General features: G+C 37.6%; 1 protein-coding gene across 2 annotated transcripts; it reads left to right on the forward strand.

Moving 5' to 3' along the window:
• The first annotated feature begins 49 nt into the window (after window positions 1-49).
• Window positions 50-27444, forward strand: LOC113239191 (transcription initiation factor TFIID subunit 4). Of its 2 annotated transcripts, XM_026476067.1 has the most exons (11): window positions 50-883; window positions 2235-2399; window positions 2981-3127; window positions 4030-4239; window positions 4450-4590; window positions 5343-5486; window positions 7202-7551; window positions 7640-7832; window positions 20047-20220; window positions 20304-20465; window positions 21244-27444. In XM_026476067.1, the coding sequence occupies exons 1-11, from the start codon at window positions 50-52 to the stop codon at window positions 21370-21372; spliced, it is 2649 nt and encodes an 882-aa protein (XP_026331852.1). In that variant the 3' UTR covers window positions 21373-27444. The 2 variants fall into 2 exon arrangements, with proteins under 2 accessions (XP_026331852.1, XP_026331853.1); XM_026476068.1 differs by lacking the exon at window positions 5343-5486 and having other exon boundaries at window positions 21244-22817.
• The last annotated feature ends 244 nt before the right edge of the window (window positions 27445-27688 follow it).

Genomic DNA, 27688 nt, shown 5'->3' on the forward strand with positions numbered 1-27688 from the left:
TCGTTAAATTTTAGGGGTACTCTAGCGCATATCCGTCGATTTGTATAAAATGGCGTCAGCCGAGTTTTTAGAGCAGGCTTTGTCCACAGACGTTGATGAGAACGCAGTCAACGCCATCGTAGGCTCGCTCGAAAACCAGTTAGTTACGTCCGTGTCCTCGGTATCGTCACAAAACAACTTAGTGAATGTGAATCCAAGTCATCTAGGGTGTATCTCTTCGTCTGCAAGTTCTATTATTGGCGTTCAAAAATACAACACAGATCAAATCAGTGGTGTGGAGAGTGGAAACTATCAATCTGTTAACAGTGTTGCCGCTAATGTGTCGTTTAATGTGCCTGGCTCTGGTCAAACTGTTTTACCGCATAGTATAACTGGATCAGTTGCGAGTTCGAACGAAGCACTAAAAGTAATATACTCACAAACTCCACAAAATCTGCCAAATTCAGCTAATCGTGTGACTTTCCCGACTCAGTCAATCGCGAACGGTTGCATAGGACTCGGATCACAAAACCAAATAGTGGTACCACAATCTGCCAACAAAATACTTACTATGCAACCACCTTTGGTGATAAAACAGGGGACTACAACTGGCCAAGTAGGCATTCAACCAGGCATGGTGACTGTTCCGATGACTGTGAATTCTAATATGCCTACGTCTATACCCAATGTAATGACTATCAATAAGCCTGGACCACAGAATGTAGTAGTGACCACACAAAATATAGGCTCGGCACAGCCTACTATAATTCCAAATGTTCAGATACTGAACATGAGGCCTGGTGCTCCTGCGGCTGTTAGTGCTCAAAAGTCTGTGGCAACTGTGTCGCCACGAGTTGTCATCGGGGCACCGCAAGTGGTTGGAGCAAGGCAGGCAGCACCTGGAGTGAGTCTTTGTCTCTATTTGCTGTTGTATAGCCACTATGTAGCATAATCATACTTTCTGTTACTAAGATAAGATAGTCACATAGCCTCAGTTTCGATCTTGTAGGCCTACATTTGAGACTACATTTGCTATAATCAAGGTCATTCAATTCCTCAAGTGAATTATAAAATAACAAATGAGTATTTTCTGTATTTTTAAGCTCGTGGAGTAACAGACATTCTGTTACAATGAATGTACCTTGAGCTAAAGGTCACTGCAAAAAAGTCTTTGGTGTTGGCCTGCATCTGTTGGGCATCAAAATTTAGTAAATGAAAAAATATTGTAGAGCTATTTCTCAAGTTATTTGCTAACATTATTTGTAAATTTTTGGTGCACAGCAATCTTAATGTATATATTGGACACATGCTTTTGTACAATGCCGCTCTGGTCTGTAAGAACATTTAAATTCCACATATACTAATATTTGTTGTGGCAACTCTACATCACTAGTTCCTCTACACATAAACAACTGTCAATCCATGATCATGTACTATTCATGTTGCATGTATGGTATGTAATAATATCTCCTGCATATTGTTCCCTTCTGAATGCAAAGGACCTCCAGCCCAGGATCTAAATGTATGTTTCATTGTCATGAACTGTGTTATACTTGACTATCAACTTTTTCTCTTTAACCAGTGTTATAATGGTGATACAGATGTCAGGATTTGTAAATGAACATTTATTTGGACTTGTTGCACTTGTTATCGTTATTGATTTTTGCATAATATGTTTTGTTGACGTAAATCCTTGTTGAAAATTGTATACACCACAGTAAATCATATTAAACTTTGTACAGAGATAGATATGCACAGTTATTGATTTTTTGCTTATTCTTTCAAAAGCTTATAGAATACAAACCTATGTTAATCTTGGGAATGTATCATCATTATAATGTTTTGTGAAATATTTTAAATAAAAAAAATTATATACTCCACCATGTTTGTGTAAATGAAGCCCATGAAGATAGTGTTAGCTTTGAACTCATTCTTTGTGTAAGTATTACTGGGATAAGTGTAAACGTGTTGATCTTTGTATGAACGAGCAAATTAAATGTAATAAATTATAGAATCAATGGTGGTTTAAACTCTATGTACCAATCAAGCTGAAGTTGTTTAGAGCCTGTAGTGATATGTGTATCTAGATGTTGCACATTTTATCATTCATTGTATTTTTCATTATGTGTACACCTAACAAATGACCTGCTTTAGATTCATTATTTCAGTCTTAAAAATAATTAAAATTAATATTGTAAATTAGCTGCACAGATTGCTTGTGAGTTAGTACATTCAAACAAGGCGTTCATTTTTAGATAACGCTCCAAACTCTGCAGAGTCTTCAACCGGGGCAGCAGGGTCATTTGTTGTTAAAGACTGAGAACGGTCAATACCAGCTCCTGAGGGTGGGCCCCGCGCCCGCGGCCAGCACTCTCACGGCGCCACAGGGTCAAACCATCCGGTTATCGACCGTGCCGGCAGTAAGTAGGCACCAATCCGCTCACCCACAAGTCTCTGAAATTGGACAATCAAACAAGGTCAATGAACTAGTTCACACTTAGAGCTTCTACTAGCACTTTCTTTGCATAATATTGTTTGTCCAGTTTCAAATGGTCTATCATGCATGTAAAATATGGTGGAGGTGCATGTTTCAAAGGTAATTAACAAGGTAAGGTAAGGTTCTAGCCCAGATTTTTCTGACTTCATTGTATTGATGTTACTAATATGTCTGTAGAATAGACTAAATTTAGGTTTCTTATGCAGATTTTGAAATTGCCATCACTTTGATATTATCGGCAATATGTGTACTCTCGCTTTTGATGTATAACATTTTTTAAATCCCTTTGTGAATGCCAGAGTCAATGTTGCATCTTGTGAATGTAGTGGTTTAGATATATATTCGCTCTGTGACCTGGATAATTCCAAGTTTATTTTATTTAGATTCTTTCAGTTAGATTTTTTGTAGCATTGACATCAGGTCAGTTGAAAAGCATGTGTAGTACTCAATTGAGCCTTACTGTGATTCTTGCTAATTGTCGTTTTTTTGTTTTTGTTTACTCAGCATCCCGGTGTGGCAACTGTATCTACCAGTGTGGCGTCACCGGGTCAGTTACCACCGCAACTACCGCAGGGCCCCGTGGCCACTCCGGTTGTTGCTTCAGTAGCATCTGCTACGACTACGCCTCAAGCACCCACGGTAACCACACAGGTAAGTCACTCTAGTTAATTACAATGTAAGTTTCAGCTGATGTCCATCGATTCACTATTGCACTAAGGTGTACTAAGTTGCTTAGGAAGTCCAATCCAGCTCTAGTCTTCTTTTTGGTTTAAATAGGCAGGATGAGGTACTACAAAACTAGAACTTGCAATAAATGTTACAGGTTACACTGCCCCACCCCATATGTTTTATTATGACACCCATAATAACTGGGTGTCATAATAAAATATAAAGGTTCTCATCTTATTTTATATCATACATAATGTTAATCTTGTTAAAAAGAACAACCCTTTCATTTGATTTAATGGTAAAGACTAATAAAATTTTAAAATATTTGAAAATTAATAATTTCAAATAAAATTACTAAGCTGTATTATAGTAATAGAATTAGTAAAGATATTAATTAATAATGAAGTTGTCCTTTCCATAAACAACAGGAATTTCGTTATAAATAATTCACATTAGTTAAATTGTTATTAAAATATCTGTAATGGTATAATAACATTACAAACTAATGACCTTACTTCGCAAATAGATGTCATTTTCATAATTATTTAAAAATAGACACTTTTACTGTAACGTTAATGGGGGTTCCTGTGTAGTATTTGTTTGATCTAAATCAGTCACTAATTTCTAGTCATTGTCTATTTAGCGACACGATTTTTGTACAATTCTTTCACTTTTCACTGTATTTCTAAATACACACGGTTCTATGTATCTGTATTACCTATCATAAACAAGCATGTCACTAAAGTTCCTTCAGTTACACATTTATGATAGGAAAAAGGGCAAATCTACCTTAAATTATTTCCATGCATTTAATTGTTACATGTCATGTTTTAGTAAATACAATGGTTCAACGATGACTACATGTGTAATTTTTTTTTTACCAGAAACCGTCGGATAATACAAAAGAGAAATGCAGGAATTTTTTAGCCAATCTCCTGGATCTGTCCAGTAAAGAGCCGAAATCTGTTGAGCAAAATGTTCGTAATCTTATACAGGAACTCATTGATGCTCAAGTAGAGCCAGAAGAATTCTGTGACAGACTAGAACGTTTGCTAAATGCCAGTCCACAACCTTGCTTAATTGGGTTCTTAAAGGTTAGTATTTATGGCTTTTGCTCATGGCCAAAGCTCCTTGCATCTTTTATTAATTTAAAAAAAAAGTTGCAACTCTAAGCCTACCCTTTTCTTCAAACATCTTTAGGAACGTGTTCATAATTTCAAATTACAAATAACATAATTTAAACCTCAAAAAATCTTACTATAATCAATATCATTCGTAGTCGTAATAAAAAACGTAACTTTCAGAAAAGTTTGCCTCTTTTGAGACAATCTCTAGTCACGAGAGAGCTCATTATAGAGGGTATCAATCCTCCCGCCCCTCATGTGGCGTTCTCCACGATGCCTTCGCCTGTGCAACCAGTCCTTACTTCTGCCAACATGCAAATGGTAAGTATATCTAATTATTAAACTGTGTGCAGCAACACACATAGTAAATCAGCAAAAGTAATTAGTAACCTTCTCGAATATCTAACAAATTAAGTATGTTCTCCGTGTACTGTGTTCCTCAAGTAATAATGTTTGAGACTACAATAGAATTCTACAAAATATGTTCGTTTCCATGTGGTTGCATAAGATATGAGTTAGGCGTGTACTAACCTATTTTTCCTTATAAAGTGTATAACGGGAATATTATTCATCATCAATATTGATTCAATTTGTCGTATGAATGTCAATTATGTTCAAGCCCAAAACGGGAGTGTCAACAATAATATTATTATTCTTAGGTGCCATCTATGATACCGATACGTTATATTATATAAATGGTTCAAAATATAAGTTAGGTCGTGTGTAACAACAAACAAATTGACTTATGGTAGAGGAGGACGCTGCGCCGATCCAGACAGCCGATCATTTTTTTACAATTTCATATTCTTTGCCAATCTAATTCTTTGAGCTACTTGGTTTTTACGGTGGAAGACCCATAGTCGAGAGAGTTAATTTTGTTTAAGTACTATTGCATCAGTTTAAGCTCTACACGCTATTTTGACACAATACTATTCGAGCGTGCTTACAGCAGCTTCATTATTCTGTCAACTGATGTTCTTAGATCTGATTTTGGTTAACAGCAAACTTCTATTCATTATTTAGCAGCTAGTTCTTACTATGATTAGAATTAAAACCCGCTGTAATGTTGAAAGGACTTCAGCGATGACGAAGACTCGTCGAGTCCGACTCTGACGACTCTTCTGCCACCGGTGCTGCCTGTATCATTAGCACCTCCTATCGTAGCCCCGCACAAAACCATTAATGTTGTACCGGCGCAGCCCACAACCACGGCGCAGGTTTGTGAACCCCCGTCGTGTAATCTACCTAAATATATGTTGCTTCTGCATTTTCATTGTTTTCTGCGTTTTTTTGCGTCGTCGTAGCATACGATCTATTATTTCAATCAAACTCATTTCGTTGAAATACTTAAAATCTTATTTTCTCTTATTTTTTTCATCTGCATACCTAGTCATGGAAACATAGTTTAGGCGTTCGAAGGCGAAGTTAGATCTTATTCCGGTAGTGACGATAGTACATAATATTGGATGTTATCACATCTTTTGTTGCACTAATTCTATTTTGCGTAGCTCTCGATGTCAATGCATGATGTTGTCTAATAACTAGAGTACAATTACTGGAACTAATTACAAATGTGTGTCGCCTCTTGCGCCAGGCCATTTTCCTTCCCGTTCGAATAAGCGAGGAAAACGTTCAGTTATATTTGCCGTTTTAAACGTGTACCTTTGTTCGAAAGAACATTACTACGTACGAACGAGTACTTTGACTGAAATTATTAGCCCTAGAAAGCGATATGTTCGAGAAGTAGCTCTGCATGGGCGGTTGAAAATGTCCAACGTTTATATCTTTGTGTCTTATCCATTATTTCTTATTCCCTGTCCTATCTGCCATGTGCATGATTAGAACGTGTCGCTTTGCATGTTTTGATAATACTTGTATATCGTCAGTTTTATTTAATCCATAATATAGTAGATGAAACCGACACAAATTAATGCTGCCTCTTCCAGTGGGGCGTCATTGTTTAATATTTACATAATACATTTTAGTAGGTACATGGTATAGAGATACTTTTATCTTTCACGTGACAATAGTGTTCGTTGTAATGAGTCCTTTCTCGTTTGGATGAAAAAACATTGGATATTGTGATGCGCTCGGCGATCACGATTAGTGGTTACATTTATTATAGTAGCCCTACGTTATATTCTACGAAGAATGGAATACGTTTTAAGGCCTGCTGCATATTCACATTGTCACCTAGAATGTACAGTTAAGTTATGGAGACAAAACTCTTATAAACACGGAATCGACTTAAGTCGGGTCAGAAGAAACTTTATGTCATGCAATAACTGTCGTCGCGAAACGCACAATGTCTGTTTCGCTCATTCGATCATTAAAAGTATATCGACGCAAAGCCATAGTGTAATAAGACAAGTATGGTAACTGCATGCAAGCGTAGCAGCGCGCACATTCTCAAAATAATGAAAGGCGCGTCTGACGACCAGCGCTGTGCAACGCGAATCCTTCGCGAGATTATGCACGCAGTGGGCGCGCGCACATACAATTCATGCTGCTACGCTTGTATCTAAATAATAAATACTTAAAGGCGACCAGTGTTATGCAACGCAAGTGCATCGCGAGATTATGCGTTTGTGTGTGAACACGGCGCACACACATACAAGTCGCGCTGTTACGTTTGTATGAAGTTACCATGCTTGTCTTACTGTACTATGGTTTACGCGTCAATACATGGAACTGCCAATTGATCGGCTATTTTGTCGATACGGTAAAAACATTTGTCTATCCAATTTTTGGAAAGAGTAGGCTTGTGTACATACATACATTTAAGCAGATATCCATTGACAACTTACAACATATGTAGCAGCCATAAAACACATAACATTTCACAAACATCAGGGAAATAAAACTAGAATAATGTGCAATTTGCATATGTTTGTTTCAAGAATTGAACCTTTAGCAATTGATTTGTTTTTAGCCAAAAACAACGAAATCCGGTACGATAGCGGTTCTCCAGAATATTCCGGTACAAACAAAAATCAACGTAAGCAAAGTCAGCAGCGGCAAGCCCATGACGGTGAACAATAAGGCTAACTTTCCTCGGCCTTCAGCGCCCTCAGCTGCTCTGTCCACGGTCCTCACTCCCGGAAAGTCTTTACTGAAGGAGAAAGAAAAGAAATCAATGCAGTACTCATCGCAGCCGTTTGCCGACGATAAGATGACCGGAGATGATGACATAAACGACGTTGCTGCTATGGGCGGTGTTAACTTGGCAGAGGAAACCCAGCGAATTCTTGGTTCTACTGAAATGATAGGCACCCAAATCAGGTAACATTGGTGCCTGATTCATTTATATAAATATAGAAATTAACACCTTGCGTTTAGCATCTATTATGTTCGAGTGTATCTTTTACAGATCGTGCAAGGACGAGTACGTAATACCAATGAGCCTAATGCAGTCCCGGCTAAGGGCTGCTGCTGCCAAGCACGATCTAGAAGAACCATCAGCAGAAGTCGCAGGGTTAATCAGCCACGCAGTTCACGAGAGACTTAAAAATCTAGTAGAGAAACTGGCTGTCGTAGCCCAGCATAGAATCGATCTCATTAAGGTAATTCAATATATAAGGTATGCTATAAGGTGTAAATATGCTCTGCTGCTGATATATGATATGCTGCTAAGGCGAAATGTTGCGATTCTGTATGAAATTAAGCGATTTCAAAAGGGTCCTTATAGTAAAATTTCGACTCATTCAAGGTGAAAACTTTACGAGTCACTTTGTATATTTCAATCACTTAGACATGTGGCACTTAGACATATAATAATGCATTGTGTATTAAGGACGGTCAAAGAATTACGAACGAGACTCTATTGGAAGGCGGAATTAGAAGACTGAGGGTTTTCGGAGTCGAGGTTCGTAATTCCCTATGTATAATGGTGGGTTTTATTTGGGGCATTATGGTCAAGTTAACCTACATGCAATCAGACTAATTAAGTGTGATGAAAAAGTTCATTAAGTGCACAAAAGACCCTTCGATTTGTTTGTAGAAATACTACAATGTCTTAGCAAACTTTGGCTATACGTGAATGTGTCGTACATTGTGAGGGAAACGACTTTTGCTTGCGAGTTACTTTTCAACTTGAGATTGACCTCTTTCACAAACAAATTAACTTATAGTAGTTACCCACTGAGATGTGGTTAAATTCGAATGAATAAAATATTGCTACAATGCAAAGACAGCAAAATTTGGTGCTCTGTGTATGTACAACAAGGTTATCATCATTTTGTGATGTGTGAGTACGCGTCGTATTTACGTGCCCTAATGCAGGTCACACACAATGCAGCCCACAGGAGAGGAAGAAGCTTGTGTTCCTTAGAGAAACAGGGATTATTTATACATATTGATTGCTAGATGTAGACGTGCTTGAAGTTGTAAGTTTGGTCTTAGTTCAAATATTGGCGCAATATAAATATTACATAATATATGCGTAATGCGATGGCAGCCTAGTTCTGGTTACATGCTTAGCGTCTAAAAAGAATTTTACATAATGCACTAACAAAGTTTGTTGTTGACCCTTAACATAACGCACGAGTCGTTATCCTGGCTAAATTACATTGCGTGTCAAATGTGCGAGTATGGATTACGTTGTTGTATATCGCGATGGTTATTTCGGATGCAATTGATAAACGAATGTTGGCGATTTAACGTAATTTCCTTTTTCTCTAAATCTCTAACAATTCGTTATCTTTCGTTCATTTGCTTCATCATCATCATCATCCACAGCCTGATTTTACCCACTGCTGGGTACAGGCCTCCCGAAGTTTGTGCCATCCATCATGGTTCTGTGCTAGCCGCATCCATTGTGACCGTCACGATGGCTGATCGCCTGTGGCGTCTGGCACTGAGTGTATATTCACAAATTGCTACCTACTTACTACAATTTGCTACCTTTGATATATTCTGAAAAAATTAAAAAAAATAGACCAGTCATTCTGATATCAGGATGGCTAGTCGCCACTTTGTTCAGCATGAAGGGAGCAGATTTTCCAGAAGTATGTATTACCAATAATTGCTACCCATTTGCTACTTTCACGAATTAAAGGATTTGCTACTTTCACGAATTAAAGGTATGCGCTTCCTATCTACATTAGTTAAAAAAATATAAACAACACAAGTACATCAAGCAAAGAGATTTGGTTTATTTTTCGCTATAAACCTTTATTAGTATCTGTTGGTTGACCAACCCCTATCCGTCCCAAATGCGTGAGTAACAATTTCTCCAACTAAACTACTACAAAGCTCCCCATATGGGGACAACGAGTGCCCAAATTAGTTCTGCTACGTGCTGTTTTAAAAATGTGAGACAAAGGCTTGCGATGAACACGAGACGCAACCGAGATATTCACTCGACCTAAAACTTCCGTTCAGTCAGTAGAGGCATTTACTATTTTATGCAAAAATACAAGATCTTGCAGTTCACGTTCTCCCTTTAGCTAATTAAATTAAAATGGGCCAATCGCTGGTTGTAAGGACATCACATATTTGGTGAGGGCTCTCTGGATTTATACAACGGATTCCTAACCATACTAGTATAGGGTTTTTCAACAAGAACTTTTTTTTTAAATCAAAATAGAACAATAAATTTAGATGACAATGATTAAAATTTTTATTGGAATAAAACAAATAAGGTTTGTCAATTATGAATGAAGAATGATATCTGATAAATGTCCACCACGACCACAGTTACAGATGTCCATACTTTCATCGAAGTTTTTAATCACTTTTTGACAAAATGGTGGGTCTATTTCGTTAATCACTTCACGAATTTTGAGTTGTAAGGCTGCAATCGATTCGATTGGCTCCGTATGTACTCTGTCTTTAACATAACCCCATAAAACATGATTATGTTATGTGATTTGACAGCGGTGTTAAATCACATGATCGAGCTGGCCACTTAACGGCTGAATTTCGTGAAATTATGCGATCGGGAAATTTGCTTTGCAATAAATTCATTGTTTCGGTGGCTGTGTGACTTGTGGCACCGTCTTGTTGATACCACGTGTTAGTGATATACATATCATTCATAATAGGTCAAAATTGAGTTGTTAACATCTCTCGATAGCGTACCTTACTTTTTTTCATTCAAGAAAAATTTGAATTATTGTCATCTAAATTTATACTTTTATTTTCATTAACAAAACAAAGTTCTTGTTGAAAAACCTTTTATATTCCAGGTTACAGCGAACCAAATAATCATACAAGAGTTGCTTGTGTCGCGGAAACCTAAAACCTCTTGCGTTCCTTTTATAAAACCCAACGTCCTTGCTGCTTTACAGGTTACTATTTCAACCTGCTGTCAATGATAACTCCAAGATCTCGCATTTGTGTCACTTCTTACAACATTGTACAATTAATATAAGAATTAGTAGCAACGGAAGTCTTTTCCTAGTAAATTTAATATGTGGACTTTTAGTTGTATTAAGCACCATGCAATTAGCGTCACACCAGCGTTTAATTCTGTTTAAATCTGTTTGTATCAACTTAGAGTTTTGTAAAGTTTTAAATCATCGGCATATATAGAGAATTTCGAACGCTGTATTTCTTGAGCTATGTCACTAACAAGTATTGTGAATGGAAGATCCTAAACCTAAGATCAATCCCCGAGGAACCATGACTTGGCACAATAGTAATTTGATACATGTTCCTTAATATTCACAACTCGTAGTCTATCGGCTAAATAAGAGCTAAACCATTGTATCAGACTGCCATGTATAGCTAAGCGTTTCAATTTCAATATCAATGGTTTGTGACTGACTTTGTCAAAGGCACTACTAAAAACCGTAAACACGGCATCAACTTCGAAACCTCTATCAACCTCGGTCATCACATCAGTCACAAACTTAACTAAGCTCGTAAGAGTTGAACGACCACTTCTGGAGCTAGGTTGGTGTGCAGAAATATAGGGATTTACATAATTTGTCACAATATGACGCATCAATTGTTCAAAAAGCTTTGCGAGGCAAGACAGGATAAAAATGGGCCGATAAGTTTTAAGGTCACTAATATCTCCTTTTTTGTGAATAGGAGCTATTCTAGCCTTTTTCCACTCCCGAGGGAACACACCGCCCTAAGAGATTTATTGTAAATTAGCATTAAAAGGAGAGCCAAAATTGGCGCACATAGTTTGAAAAATAGTGGTTGTTTTCCGTCAGGGCCGGCGGCCTTAGAACCTTTCTCAACATTCTAAGCCTTTCTCAACTTCCTTCTCAGAGATATACACTTGTGACAAGTTACCAAATCATAACTCTGAATATTCTGAAAGAAACTTGTCACCGTCGCATTAGGCTGTACATCGCGTGTAGGTCGTTGCAATATGATTCCCAAACAATTGTGGGATGGATGATCACTGATGGGATAGAAGTACAATTACCACATTTTCCAGTAATATAGCGCCAAAAAGCTATAGATTATTTTTGAATGCTCGCCTTAATGTGACTTTTATTCTCAGTAAGGCACAGTTTATTGAAATTATGGCTAAAGTTTCTCATAATTTTATACTCTAACCGGAAAAATAGAAAACTAATCATTGACCTACCAATAAATGGACATCGGGTTCGCGCTAAAAAGTGTCCGCATCAATGGGGCGTTAAAATTACATACAGAGCGTCAATTGCGCAACAGTCTTCGTTTGTTCGACTGACAGCGCGGTTGTCAATCATGCAGTACCATATAATAATAACTTGTAAAAATTATTGCAGTAAAGTGTAAAACGAGATTTTGTATAATATTTTCACTAAACAAATATATTGTGTTATCTTAGTTCTTATTCAAAAGTGTTATTTTGTACAGTTTTATGGTACTTAATTTATATATAAATGCCTTGTAAATATAAAATACAAAAGCACATAAAATAATCAAATACCTAACTGTCCTTTTTCTACTCATTGCATGCGCAAAAGGTTAAAAGAGACCCATTACGTCCGTTTCAAGAAGCTTATATAAACTTCTTTGTCATTTTCTATTGTTCGAACCACAAGCGATTGAAATATTTAGAACAAAGAAACTATAGAGTCGCTTTGGTTTTAATATTATTTTTAAAATGATTTTTTTATTAAACGTTAGCAAAAACTAACAAAATATTGTTGTACTCGTTTTACGGTTTGGGATTACCTATCAGAAGTCAGAAAATACATTTGCCCGAAATAACGTTAGCTCGGATTTTCATAATGTCAAATGTATTTTTTTTTTAGGAAGATTACAAAACAAAAGCTAATTTTGTCTTTGTGAAAAGCATCAAAATTACTCGAAAGCGTAACGGTTTTATTATAAATTGGTTTTCGGAATTACGGATATTTATAATATATATCGCACCCTTAGTAATATAAGGGCACAATCCAAAAAAAGTAGATTTTTGGGAAATCGCGTATTAAGATTCTGGATTCCTACATTACACCTATTTTTTCAAATAATATGCTTATTATTTAAGTTATAAATATGAAATTTGGCAGATTTGTTCTTTGATAAATGTATTATAAATAGCAATAAAAAAAAATAATATAAATAAATTCCATAAGTTTCAAGCAAGTTAAAAAAACACTTTCAAGTTAGACCCATATAGTACAAAAAATATAACAGAAATATGGAGCTATATAAGTTTGATCCCATTTATTATTTAAGTCCCTATCAATTCCCAAATTTCCCAAAAATCTACTTTTTTTGGATTGTGCCCTTATATTACTAAGGGTGCGATATAATAATGAGTAAGGTAAGGAATAATAAGGAGTTGGGTAGATACACACATACAAATATTACTATAAATATGAAAGTAAGCGTGTGCTATAAGAAATGTACCGTTATTCCAACTAATATAAATAAATATACATAAATATACAGGCTGTATATTTGAAAGTGACACATATTTATGCATGTCATAGTAAATCATGCTACAACTTAACATACACTAATATAAAATTAGGATATGGTATAGAACACAAAATAAATCAACAAATTTGTTTTGGAGTGTACATAGGAATAAACCGATTCCCTTTAAGCTTGGTTTCGAGTGCATTGGGAATACTACCAAGCGAGCGCCGAGTGAGACAGCAACAATAACAATGATTTCACTTCTCTCTACTCATTTATGTTGTGATGAAAAAGCTGTTATCGTAATGATTACGTTTTAGCTTATGTTAATTATTTTTTACTTATGAACTATCATCGAAATGTTTTATGTACTAAAAACGATAATTAAGTTATCATTTAATAAGAATTGAGGTTTTGGGCGTAGTTAAAAATGTGAAATCAAATTATTTACACGATTGATTTTTTAGTTATTTACAGTTTATTTACACTTACGTGCTACGGAGCAAGTGTTCAAAATGTCCACCGTTTTCCACAATGTCTAGCACGTCGTTCTAAATTTTGTTTTAAATTGTTCAACACAAACACATTTTGTCTCACACTATAAAATGCTGAGATAATCCCCTCATGCAACAACTTCAACACTGTTCACCTCCTCCACGTAAACTCCAATTTGGGAACATTTCAATAGCTCGCCTCACACTATCACCAGTTATTGCGTAAAGTCGCACCATCTCAGTCAATTCGACATTAGAATAAATATCCATTTTGCAGGCGACAGGCGTGTTCGCCGCCGGCGCAGTGTTCGGGCGAGCGGAAGTACAAATAATTTACGTGTCTTCGCTAGGCCAAGGTCGCGTGCACTGTCTCTTTGTTCTCGCCGCTGCGTCTTTCGGAGCAATAATAGTGGTGTGCATAGATTTCGATAAGTAGTAGTCGATATATATATATATGTATATATATAACAATAAAGATAATAATAAAGATTAAGTTCATTACTTTATTATTTTTTTGGGTTCAGAGTCAGGAAAATAACGCACTCTATAAGTATGTCTGACTTTCAAATACACAGCCTGTATACATTAATTAATATTTACGATAAAGGCTACTCCATTGATCTTGTGTTCAAGTAATTTTCAGTCGAAGCGGGGTCGAATATGGTGCATTTTGTTAAGTTTCCAGTAGAAGCTGAATGTGGTGTTTTTAGGCCCTTCAATTGTTGCAAGCAAAATTAGGCAGTACTGCAAATACGTTACAATTTAAATTAAATGTTTTAGTTTTTTATACTTCGTTACGTCACTACGTTTGTATAGGTTAACTTCTGACATTTTTTCGTGGTTTTTGTATTAGACTTGACGTCCATTTATTGGTAGGTCAATGAAACTAGTAATTAATATAAAAATATACTTTTATATGGAATATAATTCCACCCTTGGCTAGACTGGATCTGACAGATTTTTTACACGTTTGTACGGCATGAGATGACACATTTTGTGGAGCACTTGACGCGGTGAATTCGATAGTGGAAATGGAAAAAAAATTTATAAGTGGTTTTTTTTTTATTGTATTTCGTCAGAGGGGGCTGCCTATGTATGGCGCCAAATGGAGTTTCAGTATTGCTAAATGTTGAAATATCGCTAAAAGTAGCTTGTATTGGAAGTAGTTTGCTTTTTCTATCAGCTATTTTTTTCTTTTTTACGGCAATCCTATTTTCATTTGTGATCCATCCCTTGTTCGGAACTTCCTTGCAGACTGGTTTATTTGCAACCAGGACGCCCCATATGTATATAATTGTATATTTAATTCGAATAAATTATATTGTTGTTGTACTCATCTTTCAACAGACAGACCTCTTCAAAGCTTGTGGATTTAAAATTCAGGTTATTGTGACACGATGGATACGCATAGAAAACCTGATAATTACAAATTAAAAAATTCTTCGATGTGTATTCAACGCAGCCAACGATCGATAACTTTTGGTAACTAACATGGACCCTGTGTTGAAAATGAAGCGTGGTTACTCTTTTTGTGGTCAAAGCGGCCGCCTTCGCGCCGCGAACTTTGCGTGGAACTGCTGTGTGGAACGCCTCGGAACGCGTTCGCTTCCCGCAGTTCCAATAGATTTTCCTAGTCTGATAGAAACTGCCACTGTCTGCAACAAAGCACGCTAGCAGTTCATAGTAATAGTTACTAAGTTACTTAAAAACTTAACGATAATTTTCAGTTCTCTCTTTGCAAAGGGCAGCTCACAACTAGTCAATAATCACTAATAGCGGCAAATCACCATTGTTTCTGTCTTTTGCTTTCTTCTTTGACTGTAAAAAAAACGGCGCTGTGCGGAACTGAAATTGCATACATTTTTATAACTATATTTTTATGTTACACAATTTAATTGACCTAATTTTAACACAACTGAAATCACAGGGCTGTTAATGATGTTATAATTTGGTGGCAATCAATAAAAATAAGGAAATTCCATAGTTATAGAAATAATACAATTTTATTATATAAACGCACACACGCACACACTCAACACAGCCCCGCACTAGGGAAACCCTGTTTTGCGTGTGCTATGGACACACACATAGACAGTCACAAATTTTATCATGTGTTATACCTTTGTTTTTATTTATAAAATATAAGTACACATTTGACCTCCATCTCACCTGATGGAAAGTGACAATGAGATCGACGATGGAGCATGCACACCTAAATAATGCCTATTCATTCTCGCCTTGAAAAGTTGTAACGTTCTGGGAACAAGTCTGCAGGCAGGGAATTCCACTCCATAGCCGTTCGCCATATAAATGTGGAAGCGTAACGCTTCGTGCGAATCTTTGGAATATCCAGAACATAGAGGTGGAACCCAAGCCTACGCCTAGTCCCTCGGAGATGGAAAGGGAAAGGCGGAATTAAATCGTGTAATTCCATCGCACACTCTCCGTGATATATCCTGTAAAATACCGATAAGCAGCCAACTTTACGGCGGTGTTCTTCAAGGCTCTGCAGCTTCGCCTCCACTAATTCCGAGTCACCTATAAGCCTCTTGGCACGGTTGTCAATTGAATCCAAAGTGGCCATTTGATATGTAGCAGAGCCATCCCAAAGGTGGCAGCAGTACTCCATGCACGAGCGGATTTGTGCTTGATACAGCTGAAGCGACTGTCCCGGTGTAAAGTAACACCACACCCTAAAAAGGATGCCAAGCTTCCTTACTGCATTTTAGCCCATGGATTCAATGTATCTGCCGAAGTTCAAATTGGTCGACAGATCCATTCCAAATAGCTGGAGACAGTCAGCTATCGGTATGGATATATCACGAAAAGTCCGAGTCTGCTCAAAGGGACTCCGCTTTGTGAAGAATAGACACGCCTGCGTTTTGGTAGCGCTAAATTAGTCAAGATTGGCATTGCCCCAATCGGAGACTGCCTGGAGTGTCAAATCTAAACGGCTAAACATGGACTCTCGACAAGACTGGATTTCCTCTCCACTGACCCTTGCATTGGTCAAGTACCTATCTACAACAGTGCTGTCATCAGCATTACGCAAAGGTACCTGGAATTAACATACCATTGATATGCAGCAGAAAGAGAGTTGCAGACAGTACGGAACCCTGAGGAACTATTACGGAACCCTGAGGATCTACTTATCGCCATATGTTCGGAAGAGTAGCCTTCTAAGACCACCCGAATCGAACGTTCGCTCAAGAAATCCAAGATCCAATTGTAAAGGTCAGTGGGAAGTCCATAAGAGGGAAGCTTACTTAAAAGGCTTGCGTGCCAGACCCTGTCATAGGCTTTAGAAATGTCCAAAGACACTGCAAGTGATTCGCCTTGCTTTTCTATAGCCTCGTTCCATATGTGACAGGCATACAAAAGAAGATCCCCAGTAGATCGCCCTCGTCGGAATCCGTACTGGCGATCACTGAGGAGGTCGTTGTCTTCAAGGTACAACAAGAGACGGTTGTTGAGTACACGTTCCATAGACTTGCAGAGTAAGGAAGTGACTGAGATAGATCTATAGTTGACAGGGTCTGCTCTACTTCCCTTGTTTGGCACAGGTTGCACGTTTGCAAGCTTCGACGACCTGGGAACTACACCAGTCTCAAGTGAGAGGCGTTACAGGCGAGTGAGAACAGGAGACAACTCAGGCGCACAGTTACGCAGGACTATTGCTGGAATTCCATCTGGCCCGCTAGCTTTATTCACGTCTAGATTTCGCAGAGTTCTAAGTACCTCATTTTGGCGTATGCGAACTGGCGCCATAGTGCAGACAGCCTGAGGTAAAGTAGGTGGTAGGATCCCTGCAGCGTCCAGACGCGAACTCTCAGCGAAGAGTGAGGCAAAGAGATGCGCCTTCTCTCTTGCAGTATGAGCCAGCGAGCCATCCGGTCTCAGCAGAGATTGCAAAGATGGGCGACAAAAGTTAGATTCGACCGCTTTGGCCACGGACCAAAAGGATTTGCTGCCTGTTGGATAAGAGGCAAGCTTGCGTAGTCGAGCATTTGCCCAAGCTTGGTACGCGGACTGTTTATGTGCTTCAGCACAACTACAATCAGCGTTAAACCATGGACGAGCTAGGGGTCTATTGGGTACATCAGAGTATGGTATGTAATACTCCATACCCAAACGCTAGACCTCGACTATAGCATCAGCACAGCTCGACGAGTCTCATAAAGTAAAACAAGCGTGCCAAGGATATGACGCAAAGAAATGGAGCATTTCGTTCCAATCTGCTAACTTGTGTCGCCACAACCGTCTCATACCATTAGGGCCCTGATTGGGTGGGGAGTACACGGATACAGTTTTCACCAGACAATGATCGGAAGTACTCAGTGGTGCCTTCACAATCACAGAGTAGCAGTCTGGATCAGTTGTTAACAGAAGGTCCAAGCAATTAGCCGTATGAGACTCAACATCTGGGATCCTGGTGGCGCTACTGACGAGCTGGGAAAGGGCTTAGCGTTAACGCAAGTTTACGCGTCTCCCTCCCAGCGTGGTCGGTCATCTGGTATGGGAACAACCATTCTTGATGGTGTGCATTAAAGTCCCCCAAAATGACTAGTTGCGCCGCTGAGTACCTGAGCTGAGCCTCATCAGACGTCTCGCTCAGACATTGGAACAACATGGTCGTCTCCTGATCTCCACTGTGCGAGCGGTAGACACAACAGTACACTTTGTGTAACTCCTGTGGCAACCACAAGCCATAAAATAGAAAAACTCGGTGCCTCAAGGTTCTTGAGACTCTTGACACAAATGTCGTCGCGAACGTACACACAGACTCCGGCACGAGGTACGAACCTGTGCCCCAGAGTATACCCGGGGTATCTGAGGTACACTGCTTTAGTCCGACATCTGATCTGCAGCTCTGTGAGGAGCAGCAGCTGCGGTTTGTCGGTTTCAAGGTGGTAGTGGACCGAATCGAGATTTGAGTGCAAGACTCGGATGTTAGTGAGGGATCTTTGGCGAAGGACAAAAAAAAGTGTAAAAGAGTCAATCGCGAGTTGTTGAGAAATATGCCATTCGTTTACTGTGCACAGCTACTATTGCAACATGAATATTAGGTTATACCTATTGTAAAAAAAAGATGTTTATTCATAGAAAGGTTACAATTAGCATAAGAAATTACATTTAAGATTACTTCATAATAAAAATTAAGTAAAATTTCTGGGTACTACATGAGTTGAAAGCCATGGGTTTGAAACAAAGTATGATTACTTTATGATTATCACTAATATCAGGTTTCTTACCACGGTATGACTTCTTTTTATTTTCCCGATATTTCATTTATTCAATATTTGATGATCATACCGTGGTAAGAAACCTGATATTAGTGATAATCATTTAGTGAATAACCACGAAAGTCTTAAAATCTATATGATTACTTTGTTTAAATTTTTGCAAAAACAATTTTAGTTATTATTACGTTATTATATAACAAGGTCGTTCTAGCTGATAATATTCTTATACTCAGATAATATTTCGCGAACTATACAAGTATATTTTCGACAAATTCAAGAAAGTGATAGTTGACAGCTAGCAGCTAGTATTATTAACCTTAAAGCTTATTTGATAACAAAATATTCTAATAACTGTACCTGTCTACTGTCTCCTATATGTATGTACCGCATGAAAGACAATGTAATTTTGTATACCAACTTAACACAAAACAATCTTAGAAAATTATACACATACGTTCTGAAAACAAGGTGCCACGTCGCTACAGGTGTATACAGCATTAATAATTTAGAATAAAATACAAAAAAAAGTAACTAAATATTTAAAATTGTACATATCGAGTTCTTAGGTTTTCGCGATTGTTACACATAGGAAATGAAACTATTTTTCCGGATTTATATCGCGTATGTTTGTTTTTTCAAACAAACCAACGTTTCGGGCTCTTTACAGGTCCCATGTCAGTCAGGTCAGTCAGCCGTGACCATGGGACCTGTAAAGGGCCCGAAACGGAAGAATAGTTTAATTTCCTATTTAAAATTGTAATTTAATTAATTGCAATAACTAATTACAGGGGATTTAAGAATCAAAACAATTACTTGCACATGCGAATCAACTGCTTAGTGTTTTCTATATGAAAGATGTCTATGCCACCGTCTCGGTCACAGTCAATTTCATTGTATGACCACATGAGTCTGTTCAACGGAACGTACTTTCCGAGATTAATTTGACTACTAAACGAAACAAATGTGTTGGCAGTGGGGGCTTTGTAATTTGTATAGATTTTTTTAAAATTTCCGTTGTCTTGTAGCCAAACTGTTATATTCCTTTTATGTGACGTGCTGTAGCAGGGTAATGTTTATACAATTTTATATGACTGTGAGCTAAAAATACTTTGATATGATTGTGGGTAACTTGAATGAAAGAAGAATTGAAATGTTTGATACTGCTGATTTAATAGTGCCAATGAATTGTATTGTCTCTTCATTCGGGATTATATCTTCTACAGACTGATTCCCGTTATGAAGTCAGTCAAGATGTAAAAGGACAACTAAAATTCCTCGAAGAACTCGATCGCGTTGACAAAAAGCGACGAGAGGATTCCGAGAGGGAGATGCTTCTTCGTGCAGCCAAATCCAGATCTAAGACTGAGGACCCTGAACAAGCTAAGCTGAAGGCTAAAGTAAGTGAAGTAGACGAAAACCTAGCATTATTGGTTTGAAACAATATTGTTAACTTTTTAACATAAACTTTATTATATCTTAGGCCAAAGAAATGCAAAGAGCTGAACTGGAAGAGCTCCGTCAAAGAGAAGCAAACTTGACTGCGCTACAAGCCATTGGACCTCGCAAAAAGTCTAGATTAGATGGGCCAGGAGGATCTGGAGATTCTGTATCAAGTGGAAGCAATCATGGAGCAAGTGGTTTTGTAAGTACCTTTAATCATTTCTATATCAATGGATAATGTGAAAAAGCTGTCTTTGTGTCGCAAATATTTCGAGAATATTTCGAAATATATAGATGAGTTACATTGCTGGGATTCGATATTGATTCTAATGTCAATTGGAAAGCACACGTAAAACCAGATTATGAAAATTCGTACATGCTCTAAGAGAAGGTAGTAGGTAGGTAGGTTTTGTAAGAAGGCATCCTCAATTTTACACGAGTTAAAAGACCAAGCACGACGCTTGAGATAAAATATTTTTTTTCAATAATTTAGTTTTACTATAACAGAATCAACATTAAAATTACACAGCGGTAGCCCAAATTCAAATTACACAGCGGTAGCCCAATAAAAAAATTTGCAATATGATACAAACTTTAGGAAAGTTATCACAGATCTTTTTACTCATTGGAAGAATATTTTAATGATTAATTCTTATACATCATAAATGAATACATTAGATTAAAACTTCGTTCTGTCTCTGCCTCCCGTCACTGCTACGCCCTTCTGTGTTTCATATGTTTGATGTGCACTCATTAAGAATAAAAAAAGGCGTAATCGCGACCAACAGATGATTGGCGGCTGATAGTAATAAATGATGCATTGAAATTGCAGCGACGTGACCATTTTTGGTAAGCGCTCGAGAGGTGTGATGTCGAGTCATAAATAAAGGAGAGAGAAAATTGAGATAACGCCCTCTCGCACGTCATGCGAAATTCATGTTTATTTGTACAGTCGTTTTTGAAAATACTTTTCATTGTAGACGAGCCGCAGTCAGATGGCACTACGGACGCGGTTGAAGCGCATCAACCACCGTGACATGATGTTCCTCCTAGAGCAGGAGCGCGATACTGCGCACTCGCACTTGCTCTTCCGCAGCTATCTTAAGTGACCCAGCACCGAAAAGGTTATCTTCATCTGTAAACACAAAGGAAAATTGGTTGGTGCAGTAACCTAGCCCGTTCCAGGCGGTACTCAGCCCTAAAGCAAGCATTACCTTCGACGAGAAGATTATACAATACTGCTTAAGTGCTTAGTATCGTCTACAAATGTCAAAGACAGTGCAATATAGACACAACAGGTCATGTTTAGTTAATTAGTGTTGTCGTACTCCAGTAAGTAATAATTTACTTTTATAGTTTAGATGTTTGTGTGGTAATGTACAAAATGATTCGGTGTACTATGATTCAATTAAATTAACTGTTGAACATTGCGAAGTTGGTTAATTAATGTATAAGTGTGCTAATATTAACGTAATCACTTATATTTGTTTTTTTTTTCAGAGAAACCTAGTTTTCGGGCCCTTTACGGGTCCTATGCTCAAGGCTCACTTACTTTTTATGTTTACTTTTTCTCAATATCCATTTGACTGACTTAGTTTGTTTCAAGAGTTGCAATAAAGTAAATTGTTTATTATTTTGAATCAATATTTACGGAACGTGTAAGTAAAACATATCGCCGATAAATGGGAATATTTCCTAACAGTGGAAATATGCAATTTTCTTTTAGTAATATGAAAAAGTATCTGAAATAGTAAGTTAATTTACGTGTTTAAGTATTGAAAGTTTACTCTAGGGATGATGGACTATCTTGCTGCCCCTTATTTTCTCATCTACCTACAAAAATATTGAAAATCAAAATGGAAAAGACTAACATAATATGTGTAAGGCCAAGTATTAAATGAGAAATGGTCACAAGCAAGCTATTAAAGTAAAGAATGGGTGTTTATGGTCACAAACATAAAAAAACCTGGTTCTTTAATTTTAATACCTTGCCTATTTGTGACTACGATTCAAATTACATAAATGCCAAACGGACGAGCAATAAAATCTGGTATCCAAATAAAATTAAAACTCTTTTAGTTCTTTCGTCTAAAAGTGAAATTTGTTTGAATCAATGAATGCATAATTGATTTTGCATTGTATGAATATATGAATTGCTAAACCTACCTATTATTTCCGACTTTCCCTATCATATTCCGTAACTGGGTGGCTGTAGGGTTGAATAGCAATACAGTTAGTTAATTATGACTTGCTATCCCATTAGGACCACAACGCAATAGATATGGAAGAGTGAAGGCAATAACTTTTTCGTGCAAATAAAAAATATTTAGTTATTATTTACGATCATGGTCATCTGAAATTTTATCAAATTGCTTTATTTGTTATTTTGACTTTTGTCTGATCGGTTTGTTTTCAAAAACATTTTAAACGTAACATGTAAGGTGTCCATAATGTCAGTATTAATTTGGGATTTCTAATAATTTATTAATAATACCTTTTGCTGTAATTATTATAAAAATCCCTAAATTCTTGAAATCATAATCATTTACTTACTGAAATCACAACAGCGTGATTTTACTTGTGCACATACCGCGGTGGTTTAGACTCATAGCATTGGTATACGGCGGCTGACATAATCATCGTTATGGCTGCGGTTGCGGGATTGGGCAGTTGTGGCATGCGCCTTTGTGTACGTACTCCAGTGTCTGTTCTAAAAAAATATTCAATCATCAGCTTACTCGCTCGAACGAATAACAACTAAAGAATTCTCCTGTCGGCTTCCTTCTCGAAGTTGTGCTTACCAAGCAAGAGTAACTCCACCTAAGATTACAGGTCTCGGGGTCACGTGTGCATTGAACATAACTTTCGTTTTGTCCAAGTTCATCTTACACTGTGAAGAATCGTTCAGTATCTATAACAATATCATCTGCAAACCGAAGGTGTGAGATGTACTGCCCGTTGATGTTGATCCCCGTTCCCTCCCACTCGAGCACCTTGAAGACGTCCTCCAACGTGTTAGTGAACAGTTTCGGAGAGATGACATCTCCCTGTCTCACTCCACGACGCAGTTTATTGGTCTTATGCTCTGTCCTTGTACTTGGACGGTCATCGTCGCTATAGCGTAAAGATTTTTATCTCGAAGTAACGGCATTTTATCTGACATCTCTGCAAGGAGTCCAGAACAGCCCAGATCTCGATGGTGTCGAACGCTTTTTCCTAATCCACATAAGCCAGGAACAAGAATCGGTTATATTCTTCGGTCTTCTGAATAATTTGTCTCAAGGTATGTATGTGGTCTATAATACTTGAAGCCTTTTCGAAATCCAGTCTGTTCCGTCGGCTGAAAATCATCGAATTTTCGGTCAAGACGATTCGTGATAATGCTCGAACAGCTTATGTGCATGACTCAAGGTCGACATGAGTCGATAGATTTTCAGAAAGGTCTTGTCCCCCTTTTTAAAAGCAGGACCACCGCGCTCCAGCTCCATGTCTCCGGTATAGTGCCAGTGTTGAGAACGGAGTTGAAATTAATAAAATAGATCGGCCAGCTTTAATGAGTGCTATCCTAATCTCGCTCACGTCGATGTCATGATGACGTGATGAAAGACCCATCTTTTCTGGGCATGTAAGTCCGCATAAAATTTTTCTACTTCCGCGAGTACTTCTGGTTTAGAGGTGACCGTGTTTCCCTGAGATGTTGTCAGCTTTTCAGGTGACAAGTAAAGATTGAAGATTTTGCGAAGACTATGAATCTTTGTTATTTTGTATGGCTTCATGAATATATAATCTTTGCATTGTATAGGCGGATGTTATGCCGTATACATTTCTTTACCTCTTTGTCAAGTATCTGACGTTCTAGTGCGGTAGCATTAACAGCTTCACGTCTTTCCCTCATTACTTCGCGGGAGAGCTTCGACTTTCGTCCATTGCTCGTTTGTCGAAAGTGCTTATATCCTACATCGCGGATGTGCCTCATCAAGTTATTAGTGGCGTCGTTGACTTCATCAGGGGTTTCCAGTAACGCAAAACGATTCTGCAGGTCTATTTGAAACTTTTCGGTTCCAACTTCCGTCTGGAGTAGTGTTGGCCGAAGAGTCGACCTCATCAAAGGCGCTCGTTCGAGTCTAATGTTAATATTCAGAGTGTCTCATATCATTCGGTGTTCACTACTTGTATTGAACCTATTGACCACTGAGGCATCTCTGAACATATATCGCTTGTTAGTTAAGATGAAGTCGATCTCATTTTTCGTCCTCTCATAAGAGCTCCGCCACGTCCCCTTTCTTTGGGGCTTCTTTTTGAAAAAGGAATTCATCATGAAGAGCCCTAACCTACCTAATAAAGTAATCTGACCTCGTCCTGCCGCAGCGTGCGTCCATTATACGTAGCCAGATTCAGTTGACTGCAGTTGGCAGCCCTCCGTAGCCCGAGGATTCTTAGCACCAACCCGCCCCCCCTGCCGTTACCGTGACCGCCACCGCAATGACCAGAAATAACGAAGCTATCGAGAACTGGGGGCCATTTTGACGTTGTAGTGCTGCTCATTTAGGGGTAATGCCCTAATCACCGCGCTGGACAGGCGTGTTGGTGACCGCAGTTGGAAACTTATTTCGGCGATAATGCTGCGGCCCATTATAGTTTACTACGTTCGTTGACTAACAGGATGCACCACGAACAGGTGAGGTTAGTCAATCTCCCCTGTTTGGTTGGTTAGTCAACAGTCGTTCGGGAGCCTATAGGGATGGTAGTCAATATCCCCATTGCAACCCAAAAATGTTTTTTTTTTATATAATCTAATTAAATTAATCTAATCTCTTAATTGTCTACTTATTTCAATTTGTCCATTATTGTATAATTTTATTTTATTTATAAGCATGACATTGTACAATACAATGTTTTTTTAAAAATAAACTAGTAATAGCTACATACTGTTACGTTATAGGACACTGCGTGTTTGAAACGTAGACAAAACAATCTGCATTGTGCTAGCTGTCGCACAGCGTCCCCTCCCGCGTGTCCAACCACGCCTGTTGCGTCGCAACCCGACTCGGAACAATCGAGTTGTATTTTTTTGTTACTTAATTGCAATATTTTGATCTATACAACACACAAATAACACATAATGAACACATAGACAAGTATTTACGTAGTTTATTCTATTTTATTTACGACACACACATCCAAGGTCCTTACTTACCTTATGTTGCTTTTTTTCTTGTTTTGTATTTCTTATTTTGGTTTTTAATTACTTTTATTTTGCTTTGTCTGTCTGTCTGTGAGTATTTTTAATCCATTGCTTGTATCTATGTGTTGTGGTGTTGCAATAAATGTCTGTTCTATTCTTACTGAATTCGAAGCAATGGATCGGGATCACGACACCGCAGTCACTCTGTATAAACACATTTAGGCAATTATCTCGCAGTGGGTTATATTTTGTTAATACTAGAAATATCAAAAAGATACCAATTATGTAGTCGATATATAACAAATAATTCTACCCACAAGTTTAAATAACTATGGTCTCCCAATATAGCATAAAATGAATGTCCACATTTATGAGTAGAATCTGTCTTGAACAGTTGCAAATGTTCTTTATCATTTATCAGCACGTCCCGAATTTAAAAAAAACTGATTTTTACTTACTACTTTACTTTTTACGAAATTGAGTAAACTAGTTATTTATGTATAATAATAACGAAATATTGTTGAAACTATAGAAACGACAGAAACCTTGTCGAAATTGGTTATCATTCTCTTTGCACTTTGTATGAAATAAACTTTGATTGTACATAATTAGCATAAACTTGCAGAATTCTTATACACTGTAACATAGCCCTATACTGGTTATCAAAATTGTACATAAGTGTTATATTATAATGTTAGCTAATATTATAGATATTGAGAATGAACAATTAGGCCTGACCCAAATATATAAAAATTACAACAATAAGTCAATACTTACATAGTGTTTATAACGAATTTCAGCTTTTTAGCTCGATGTCGAGTTTTGATTAGGTGACATGCCAGAAGATTTGGTGGAATTGTGTAGCCTGTGCCCGATGTCACTGGAGTCTTAATGACATAAGTGAAATTTGTACAGCTTAAACACTGTTCACGAAAAGTATAATAGCTAATAAGTTACTATAATTTACATTTTACGCATGCAGCTGTTCAATATTGCGTAGAATCTTAACTGCTCAACTCCCATTACAAGCGTGTAGCTAAGGTTATAATATATGTATTGTTTTTCCCAAATGATAAAAAGTGTTGTTAAGTTTTACTAATTACGCTGTGGAGGCACATATATAGGATTTTATTGCTAATATTTCTTCGCCCTATTTGAACAAAGATATTTATGGCCTTTGGTTTATTTTGTAGCGAAACATTCCATAATTAACTTAAAGGCTAGCAAGGTTTTTGGACCCTGTCATCATGGCGATAAAACAGATTTTATGTGACTATTCACAAAGCTCTCAATTAACTTGTATAAATATCTTAAACATTCACATTTTTTCCCAAATAAAGTACAGTCAGGGTGAAATCGCCTGAACAGATTGTTAACTTATTACCCATCCAGATGAATTGGTTGGTGAAACTCATTATTGAAAACTTTTGTTCGGTCATTGTAATTGCGTGCTTTTAAATATTACGCAAACTTACAGGGATAATAATTATTCATGTTAATATACTGTACTGTAAATTAGTTCTTGTTCTGTTAAGTGCATATTATACTTTGATAGCTGGGAAACAGTTGCTAGTGGTTTTGCCAAATACATTTTGTCTGTAAATTCCTCCTTTTCAAATCGATAATCGAGTTGTGTTTAACGGGAGTTAAGCAAAACCCTACATTAAATATAGTAACCCCTTTCTGAAAATAATACATCGAAGAGGTAGATGATGTTTTTTACTCCATTTTGGCGCATTTATACCGGCTCGTCTACCATCTTCGGCAGACTACTTCGTGCTGCCGAAGGCGAGTCGCCTGCCGCCTTCTTTTTGTCGCGGGGCCACAGCCTTGGACTTGTTGAAACCTGTTCGGTCTACAGTCTGTCGTTTTCCGAAGGCGACCGTGATCCCCATAGCGTTTACACTCAGTTGCTTCGGGCAACTTCGGCCACGAACTAATGTCGTCAGACGACTCTCTATTTCCACCCGGTAGCTTGCCGATCGTCGTCGCACACCGTTTTTTACCCCTAAAATCGGACATGCCTGTGTTGACAAAAGAGTCAGAGAAAACGTTTCATTTCGAATGCATGAGTAAAATTGCCATGAGTCTCACTACAATAGTTTTGGAGAAAACCTCGACCAAAATTTATGTCTCGTATTTCGTATTTTTTAAATAAGATTCTAGTAACCAAATTGTTACAGCTAAGTAATTCGTTAAATTGTTTTTTGAAAGGTCTTACTTGTATATTACAAACGTTT

The sequence above is a fragment of the Hyposmocoma kahamanoa genome, unplaced genomic scaffold, assembly GCF_003589595.1.
Source record: "Hyposmocoma kahamanoa isolate Upper Pololo Valley unplaced genomic scaffold, ASM358959v1 99702, whole genome shotgun sequence".
NCBI lineage: Eukaryota > Metazoa > Arthropoda > Insecta > Lepidoptera > Cosmopterigidae > Hyposmocoma > Hyposmocoma kahamanoa.